At 48.6% G+C, this 9954-nt stretch overlaps 1 protein-coding gene across 1 annotated transcript in view; it reads right to left on the bottom strand.

Moving 5' to 3' along the window:
- Nucleotides 1-4493: 4493 nt before the first annotated feature.
- Nucleotides 4494-9954, bottom strand: part of LOC122102817 (killer cell lectin-like receptor subfamily E member 1) — an 8250-nt gene continuing 2789 nt past the window's right edge. The window contains exons 2-7 of the mRNA XM_042673504.1: nucleotides 9123-9297; nucleotides 8224-8328; nucleotides 7948-7983; nucleotides 7336-7484; nucleotides 5614-5720; nucleotides 4494-4719 (exon numbers count right to left, since the gene is read on the bottom strand). Coding sequence (XP_042529438.1) covers nucleotides 4494-4719; nucleotides 5614-5720; nucleotides 7336-7484; nucleotides 7948-7983; nucleotides 8224-8328; nucleotides 9123-9243 — 744 coding nt within the window. The 5' untranslated portion in view covers nucleotides 9244-9297. The remainder of the gene's footprint in view (nucleotides 4720-5613; nucleotides 5721-7335; nucleotides 7485-7947; nucleotides 7984-8223; nucleotides 8329-9122; nucleotides 9298-9954) is intronic.

Raw genomic sequence — 9954 nt, 5'->3', positions numbered from 1 at the left:
GATAAACACACAAACACAAACACACACAGACACAAACACGCACAGACACACATAAACACAGACACACAGACACAAATACACACAAACACAAGGCTAGGGTCATGTCTTACCGCCGCCGTTGCTATCAGACCTCGTGCTGCCAGATAATTTGCACAATTTCATGCGCATGGAGCATCTGTGTTTTACCTGCATCTTGGATGGAGGTTTGCAGGACGCAGAACCCTGTTCTGAAGTTAATTCATCATTTTCAAAGGAAAGTGCTGCATCCTTCCATGAGTCTGTGAAGAAGTGAGTGTCTACCAGGCCAGGCAGGCGGCTCCGCGGTGGAGCGCTCGCCTCGCATGCAGAAGCCCTGGGTTCGATTCCTCAGCACCCCAGACACAGAAAAAGCCAGAGGTGGCGCCGTGGCTCAAGCGGTAGAGCGCCCGCCTTGAGCAAGAGCAGCTCGGGGACAGCGCCCAGGCCCTGCGTTCAAGGCCCAGGACTGGCAAAAAAGAAAAAGAACAAAAAGAAGCGAGCGTTTTAGTTTAACCCTCTTGTTTGTTCCTCTCCCTGGCCCTCAGCATCTTCTCACCTGTTTCCAGAATCTTCTCTTGGTTTTATTCCTGTTTGTTCTGTGCTAAGCCTTCCGTGGGTGCGCGGCAGGCCCGATTCAGCCTCCAGCCTCCTCCTAGCATTTCAACAGACGCCTTCCTTTGGAGTCCGTATCACATTTCCACCGACAGTTACCTATTTTCCTACTTTATTTTGGGGTGTGTGTGTGTGTGTGTTATCTGTGTCTGTACTGGGGCTTGAACTCAGTCTCACACTCTCACTTGACTTTTATTCCCTTGTCAGTTGTGGGGCCTGAACTCTGGGCCTGGGCGCTGTCCCTCAGCTCTTCAGCTCAAGGCTAGTGCTCTACCCCTTGAGCCACGGCGCCACTTCCAGTTTTCTGCGTGGTTTATTGGAGATGAGTCTCATGGACTTTCCTGCCCAGGCTGGCTTTGAACCACGATCCTCAGATCTCAGCCTCCTGAGTAGCTGGGATGACAGGCGTGAGCCACTGGTGCTTGGCTCACTTGACCTTTTTTAACTCGAGGCTGGTGCTTTACCTTTTGAACCACACCCCAACTTCCAGCTTTTTGCTGGTCCCCTGGAGATAGGAGTTTCCTTGAATTCCCTTGATTCCTCACAAACGGACCCAAGCCATTAATGCCGGGATTTGCAGCTCAGTGAGCAAGACAGGGAAGCCCATTATTTTTCTGTATTATAAAAAATTCTTTTCACGCCCCGTTTCATAAACCTGTGTCATAAACTTGAGGACATGTTTAAGGGTTGTTGATGATTATATTTATTACAAGTAACACTGCATTTCATATCCTAAAGACACAGATTTCAGGAACTTAAAGGTTTTCTTCGATGAAGTAAAAAACATCCTCTTGGAAGACTACTGGTACTTCATCCCTTTTCTGTTTACAATTTGAAAATAATCTCAGCTGGGCACTGGTGGCTCCTGCCTGTCATCCCAGCTACTCAGGAGGCTGAGATCTGAGGATCGTGGTTCAAAGCCAGCCTGGGCAGGAAAGTCCAGGAGACTCTGATCTCCAATGAACCAGCAATGAAAATAGTCAGAAGTGGAGCTATGGGCTCAAGTGGTAGAGCACCAAACTTGAACGAAAAAGCTCAGGGATCGTGCCCAGGGCCTGAGTTCAAGCCCTAGGACCAGCACCAAAAAAATAAAAGGTGTCCAATAAAATTACCACCTGAAAATGGCAAGTAGCTGGATTTTGGAGGCAGACACCAAGATCTTTGTAGGACGTTCAGCTTCCTTGCTGGTTCTTCACATGTAACGTGCAAAGCTGGCTCAAATGCAAGGCAATACTTGCAGAGGTGAGGGATGGGTTTGTCCGGTTTTCCTAGAGGAAATCAACAGCTGGGCGCAGAATACGAAAATAAAAGTTTTGCAGACTCTCCCGGCTGGCCTCAGGTCTCAGCCTCCTGAGTAGGTTGGGATGACAGGTGTGAGCACCTGTGCTTGGACTCTCCCGAGGTTCTTTAAAGAGCCAGGGCGAAGACAAAGCTTGTGTGAACCTTTCTTCGTTTCTCTGCAGGAGATGGGTGCGTGCTATTCTTTTTTAAGTAGCTGGCGTGGCGTGCAGGCTGCAAGCAAGCTCAGAGCAGCTCAGCCCGCAGGGTGACATCTCACCTTTGAAGCAGCTGCAAATGTTTTTCTCTGTGGTGAGTCTCTGGACAAACCTCTGGGGTTTTCCATTCTGAAATAACAAGCCAGAGCTGGCAGATGGGTCATTTCTTGAGGTCAAGATGATGGTACTCGGCCTCTTTTTTCTTTTCCTGTTTTTTTTGGTGTGTGTGTCCCTCCTGGACTTGAACTTGGGGCCTGGGCACTGTCCCAGAGCGTTTATTTTTCCCCTCAAGGCTATTGCTTTACTGCTTGAGCCACAGCTCTACTTTTGGCTTTGGTGGAGATGAGACTCTCAAGGACTTTCCTGCCCGGGCTGGCTTTGGACTGCGATCCTCCTATCTCAGCCTCCTGAGTCGCTCAGCTCAGCTTCTTGGGAGTTGCATGGTCTTAACGCTGGTACTACACTCCTGGTGATCACCTGCTGGTGCAAACTGGGCATGAAAGGAAGGAGACGCGAGGGAAGGCTTCATTAGCTCCGCTTGCCAGGACACAGCGATTCCCACACAGCAGGTGAACTCTCAGCTCTGGGAAAATGTCATCAAGAGTATTCATTTTACAGAATGGGCAACTGGCAGCCGCCCATGGCTCCCGCCTGTCATCCCAGCTACTCAGGAGGCTGAGGTCTGAGGATCAGGGTTTGAAGCCAGCCCAGGCAAGAAAGTGCATGAGACTCTGATCTCCAATGAACCACCCCCAAACCAGAAGTGGAGCTGTGGTTCAAGCAGTAGAGCGCCAGCGTGGAGCCCACCGCTGGCACAAAAATAAACCCAAAAGGTACTGAGGTTCAAAGCGGCATCCCTGCCAGAGGAGCGGAAGACGGAGGAAATGGAGGACAGAAGCTGAGGTGTTGTTTGCTATTTGTCTGCCCACTGTGGCCACAGGAAGCAAGAATGAGTTTAGAGCCGTGACACTGTTGACACACGAAGAAAAGAGGGAGGAGGGGGAAGGGCTGACCCCTGGGCGTACCAGCAATCATTCCACCTGGAACTCCCTCCTGGGAAAGTGGCTAGAGACTGCTTAGCCTAAGCCTGCAGCGCACGCCTGTCATCCCAGCTACTCAGGAGACTGGGGTCTGAGGATCACAGTTCTGGAGTTTTGTTTTTTTTTTGCCAGTCCTGGGTCTTGAACTCAGGGCCTGGGCGCTGTCCCTGAGCTCCTTTCGCTCAACGCTAGCGCTCTACCACTTGAGCCACAATACCATTTCCAGCTTTTTCTGAGTAGGTTTATTGAAGAGAAGTCTCACGGACTTTCCTGCCCGGGCTGGCTTTGAACCGTGATCCTCAGAGCTCAGCCTTCTGAGTAGCTAGGATGACAGGCGTGAGCCACCGGTACATGATAGGATCACAGTTCAAAGACAGCCCAGGCACGCAAGGCAAGTCTGTGAGAATCTTTATCTTTCAACGAACTAAGCAAAAGTCTGAAAGTGAAGCTGAGGCTCAAGTGGTAGAGCACCAGCCCTGGGTGAAAAACATAGCAAGCTCAGCACCAGCACCAACGTATCTATCTTAAGAGGAAAAAAATGATTAAAAACGGAGGCATCGGGCCTGTCATCCCAGCTGCTCAGGAGGCTGAGAGCCGAGGATTGTGGTTCAAAGCCAGCCCAGGGAAGAGAGTCCAGGACACTCTTATTTCCAATCAACCATCAAAAGGTCAGAAGTAGAGCAGCGGCTCAAGGGGTAGAGCGCCAGCCTTGAGAAAAGAATCTCAGGAAAGTGCCAGGCCCTGAGTTCAAGCCCCAGTACTGACACAGAAAATAAGTTTACTTGAAAAAACCCAAAGTGTCTATTTATACTGTTTTTTTATTTGTTTTGCTGGTCCTGGAGCTTGAACTCAGAGCCTGGGCGCTGTCCCTGAGTTCTTTATTCAAGGCTGGTGCTCTACCACTTAAGCCACAGCTCCACTTCCAGCTTTTTCCTGGTTCATTGAAGATAAGAGTCTCATGGACTTTCTTGCCCAGGCTGGCTTTGAACCATGATTCTTAGATCTCAGCCTCCTGAGTAGAATTACAAGCATGAGCTACCAGCCCTCGGCCATTATTTTTATTTAATTAAAAGTGGACTCAGTTGGTAGAGTGTACGCATCGCAGGTATAAGGCCCTGAGTTCAAACCGTAGTACTAAATAAATAAATGCATTTAAAAAATAAACCAGCACATAGGTGAGCAAGAAATTTAATTTGCAGCGCTTGTGTACAATCTTGTCATGTGCTTGAACTCCGCCTGGGTGTTGCTCTCGGCTCCTTTTGCTCAAGGCTAGCTCTCTACCACTTCCACAGCTCCACTTCTGGCTTTGGCTGTGATTCGCTGGAGATCAGAGTCTCATAGACTTTCCTGCCTGGGCTGGCTCCGAACCGTGATCCTCAGATGTCAGCCCCCTGAGTCGCTGGGCTGGCAGGCGGGAGCCGCCGGACGCTCGGCTGACCTTGTCATTCTTACAGATGTATTTCTTTTTCTTGTCACAGTTCTCACAAGAATAAACTTCTTCTGACTTGTAAGACTGACACTGTCGCTGCATTTCAAATTCAGGAGAAAAAGGCCTAAAACAAAAGAAATATCATGATTATCATGAAATTTAGTAACAGTCAACCTCTGAGGTAATATAAAACCTTCATTTGTGTGTGTGTGTGACATTACAGGGTCTTGAACTCAGGCCCTAGGTACTCTACCACTTGATCCACAGCTTCATTCCAGCATTTTGCTGGTTCATTGGAGATAAAAGTCTCAGACTTTCCTGCCCAGGTTGGCTTTGAACCGTGATCCTTGGATTTCAGCCTCCTGAGTAGCTGGGATGACAGGCGGGAGCCACGGGTACTGGGACTTACATCTTCTATTAATAGAATTTTGTTGCTGTTGTTGGTTGTGGGGCTTGAACTCGGGGCCTAAGTGCTGTCCCTGAGCCTCTTTGTGCTCAAGGCAAGCACTCTACCCTTGAGCAATAGTGACACTTGTTTGTTTTTTGTTTGTGTGTGTGTGTGTTTTATTTTGAATGGTTAACTGGAGATAAGAGTTTCATGGGGACTTTTCTGCCTGGACTGGCTTCGAACTGTGATCCTCAGATCTCAGCCTCCTGAGCAGCTAGGATTATAGGCGTGAGCCACCGGCGTCTGGCTTATTAACAGAATTTTAAAATACAATTTCTATGTTATTTACTGTAAGTTAGCGTAATTTCAAAATAAGAAGAAATAAATTTAAAAAAAAAAAAAGAGCCATCCCAGGTAGAAATGCTGGCAAAGTAATCCTCAAAATACTGGACTGGAGGTATGGTCCAAGTGGTAGAACACCAGTTGTGACCAAGAAAGCCAAGGGAGAGGGTGAAGCCCTGAATTCAAATCCTAGCGCGCGCACGTGCGCGCGCACACACACACACACACACACACACACACACACACACACAGTCTCTCTCCCTTCCTCTCTGTTAGGGGAATACTCACCCATTCAAGCACAAAGCCTGATCATTCTCCTTCTTCAGTAGTCTCTGTTTTCCAGTGTTATTGTAGAACCCCTCAATCCAAAAGAAAGAGTTCAAAGAGAAGAACTTCTGGTAGTAAGAAACACAGGCATAAAGTTCTTATTGTCACCTTACCACCTGCACGGAAGCACCTTTAAAGAATTAACACCAGCTGAGCATCACAGCTCACACCTGGAATCCTAACTACGCAGGAGGCTGAGATCTGAGGATCGAGGTTCAAAGACACCCAGGCAGGAAAGTCCATGAGATTTTTAGCTCCAATGAACCAGCAAAAACGGGATGTAGAGGTCTGGCTCAAATGGTAGAATGCCAGCCTTGAATGGAGAAAACTAAGCAAGAGCGTCAAGACATGAGTTCGAGTCCCAGTACTGACATCTTTTTTCAAACCCAGCATCATACATATATATTTATTTGATTCCTTCGGCCCGTGCAGGGTGATAAATGCAAGACTATTCTAGATATCGGCAACATGGCAATGAAAAACACACATCTGGCCAGGTGCCAATGCCTCCCGTTTGAATCCTAGATGCTCAGAAGGCTTGAGATCTGAGGATCAAGGTTGGAGCCAGCCTGGAGAGAAAAAGTCCAGGAGACTCTTATCTCCAATGAACCACCCCTGGTTTTACTTATAAAAACCAGAAATTTTCGCCTCTCCAGAGAAACAGAGGATGAATAAATGAGTGACGAATGTAGGGAAGGCGCACTGGAAAAGGGCAGAAGAAACGGAAAAATTTTAGTGTTTAAAGAATAAACTTTGTGTCCATGTGCCAGTGCAGAGGCTTGAACTCAGGGCCTGGGTGTTAACCCTGAGCCTCTCTGGGCTCAAGGCCGGTGCTCTACCATTGAGCCATACCCCCACTTCTGGCTTTTTGGTGGTTCACGATAGATAACAGGTTCATGGACTTTCCTGGCTGGGCTGGTTTTGAACTGTGACCCTCAGGTCTCAGCCTCCTGAGTAGCCAGGACTACAGGTGTGAGCCACAGGTGCCTGGCTGAATAATGGATTTTAAAAGAGATGGTTTCAATTCAAAGGATTTCAATTCAACAGTTCAAAAGTGGTAGAGCTCTAGCCTGGAGCAAAAAACAAAACAAAACAACAAAAAGCCTTAGGGACAGTGCCCAAGTCCAGTACCAAAAATAAATAAATAAATATTATTTACACATTCCCTTTTCATGAAGTGAAATTTTCAAATATTCCTGCAAAACACTTCTCTGTTTCACACAATATATATAGAGCCCTTCCTCTATGCTAATTGGTTATTCCTTATTTATTTTCTCCAATTTATTTATCATTCTGTATTTCTCCATTATTTATCTATTATTTGCCAGGGAAAATGGAGATAAAAGAAACTAGATCTTAGGGCTGGGAAGGTGGCTCAGTGGTAGAGCGCTCGCCTTGCATGCCTGAGGCCCTGGGTTCGATTCCTCAGCAAAAAGAAAAAAGCCAGAAGCGGCGCTGTGGCTCAAGTGGTAGAGCGCCAGCCTTGAGCTGAAGAGCTGAGGGACAGCGCCCAGGCCCAGAGTTCAGGCCCCATGACAGGACCCCCCCCCAAAAAAAAAAAACACAAAGAAACTAGATCTGCCCTTCAGCCATTAGCTAGACAGAAGGGAAGCGGGATTTACGTGGCAGCATTGGTCGATGAGGATTACGGGAACCTGCAAATCACCCCGCGGTTCCGCCTACCATCTCTTCTCCATCCATGAGCAGGAGGCTGGAACTGCGGGCTGTGCAGGCATGCTGGCTGTCTCTCCAGGTCAGCATCTCCTTGGAGAGGTAGTAACAGCAGCCCTGGAACCAAACCCAGTGCTCTGGGCAAGAATCCTCAAGAAGCGCTAGACAGAGAGGCTGCGTTATTTACTGCGTCCACTAATTCTGACTTCATGACGTATTAACCACTCACCCTAAACTGGGTGTGGGGGGCTCTTGCCTGGAATCTGAGGATGGCAGTTCAAGGCCCGGCCCAGGCAAGAGAAAGTCTGTGAGACTCTTATCCCCTACGAACCACCAAAGCGCTGCACATGGAGATGCAGCTCAAGCGGTGGACAGCCACAGCCAGAGGAAACAAAGAACTCAGAGGCAGCTCGCAGACCCTGAGTTCAAGCCCCAAGATTGGTGTAAACACACACACACACACACACACGCATACACACATACATATGCACACACATGCATGCACACATACACACGCACACACATGCATGCATACATACACACATGCATGCACACACATACATACGTACACACATGCATGCGTGCATACATATATACATACATACGGAAATAGCCATAGCTTACCTTTCTGCTGGATCGTTGGTGTCTTTTCAGAAGACTCTACAAAAGGAAATCAAACTGGCCGTCAGACTTTCCTTCATTGTCGCACACACAAGCTAGCTGAAGAAAAGTCTTTGCTCAATAAAAACAAATCAGAGATTTTAGGTTCTAGACAAAGGAGACAACTGGGGGGGGGCGGGTTCGGGGCTTCTGCGGGGTTGGGCTCTGGGGAGCTGGGCCTCTGCTGATTCTCTGGGAGCTGGGCAGTGCCAGCTGGGGGAGGGGAGAGGAGCTGCTCACGCTCTGCGGTGACAATGGCCAGGGTGAGGGTGACAGCCATCAGGAGGAGGCAGGCGACAGCCAGGCAGCCAGAGACAAGCTTCCAGGGGAAGGGCGAGGCACTCCCTGCGAACGGAAGTCCAAAGCAGACTCAGAGGCAGAGGGAGGTCGGGTGCTGGTGCTCAGGCCTGCCATCCCAGCTCCTCAGAAGGCTGAGATCTGAGGGCTGCTGTTCCAAGCCAGCCCAAACCCGGAAAATGCAGGAGACTCTTCTCTCCAATGAACCCCCCCAAAAAAAGGCCAGAAGAGGAGGCGTGGCTCCAGCGGTAGAGCACCAGCCTTGAGTGAAAAAGCCCCGAGTTCAAGTTGCAGTAACGGCACTAAAAAATAAATACAATAAAACATGCATTTCTATGAGAATTATGAAATGCTTGAGGGTTATTGCCTTGGATTTTTCTTCTTTCTTTTCTTTGTTAGTCCTGGGGCCTGGGCGCTGTCCCTGAGCTCTTTATGCTCAGGGCTGGCGCTCTACCACTTGACCCACACAACCACTTCAGAATTGTTTATTGGAGGTAAGTGTCTCACTCTGGCACGGGCTGGCTTTGAACCGAGATCCTCAGATCTCAGCCTCCTGAGTAGCTGGGATGACAGGCGTGAGCCACGGCACCTGGCTTGGGTTTTCTTTTCTTGATTCTACCCTCCTGTTATTTATTTAAATTTTGTTTTATTTAAGAGAACTAAGCAGGACACAAACTGAGACTCAGGAATAAAAGCAACAGCATCCAGCTGGGGCTGGCCTCGAACCACGATCCTCGGATCTCAGCCTCCCGAGCAGCTGGGATGACAGGCGGGAGCCACGGCTTCTGGCTTCAGTAGCTGTTTTTGAGTTATTCCTGCATGTTTAGTGACTGATATTTTACCTTTGTCAGTGTCGGGTTCTGTTGTGTCTCTCTGGGTTTTGGGACGCTGGTGGTGTTTCCGTGGCTTCTCCGTTAGTGGCGTTTCGTGTGAAGTAGTGACTCGCAACGTTTTTTCTTCCATGTGGGCGCTGAGGGGCTGTGCTTGAGGCAGGAAAAGCCACAGGCTCTAGTTCATCTTTACAAAGGACAAAGAAATCTCTGTGGGATGGGGCTGGGAAGGTGGCTCAGTGGTAGAGCGCTCGCCTCGCATGCATGAAGCCCTGGGTTCGATTCCTCAGCACCACCTAAGCAGAAAAAGCTGGAACTATCACTGTGGCTCAAGTGGTAGAGCGCTAGCCTTGAGAGCAAAATACCTCTGGGGCAGTGCCCAGGCCCAGAGTTCAAGCCCCCGGACTGGCCAAAAAAAAAAAGAAAAAGGAAATCTCTGTGGGATAAAGGTACAAGTATCACCTAGGAAAGGCGTATTTGAGCAACAATTAAGCTTATGATTGCACTTATTTATTATTACAATTATACTTAATGACTATAGCTATGATTATCCTCATTTATAAAGTGAAGGAATAGTTTTAATCAGTCGTGGGGCTTGAACTCAGGGCCAGGGCGCTGCCCCAGAGGTATTTTGCTCAAGGTTAGTGCTCTTATCGCTTTGAGCCACAGCTCCACTTTCTGTTTTCTGGTGGTTTGTTGGAGAGAAGAGTCTCACGGACCTTCCTGCTCAGGCTGGCTTTGAACTGAGATCCTCAGATCTCAGCCTCCTGAGTGGCTGGGATGACAGGTGTGAGCCATCAGTGCCCGGCTAAAAGAGATACTTTTTAAAAACTGACATCCATTA

The sequence above is a fragment of the Dipodomys spectabilis genome, unplaced genomic scaffold (assembly GCF_019054845.1).
Source record: "Dipodomys spectabilis isolate Male_0828 unplaced genomic scaffold, ASM1905484v1 ptg000900l, whole genome shotgun sequence".
Classification (NCBI taxonomy): domain Eukaryota; kingdom Metazoa; phylum Chordata; class Mammalia; order Rodentia; family Heteromyidae; genus Dipodomys; species Dipodomys spectabilis.
The sequence above is the reverse complement of the archived record's forward strand: the minus strand, read 5'-3'. Positions and strand labels throughout refer to the sequence as shown.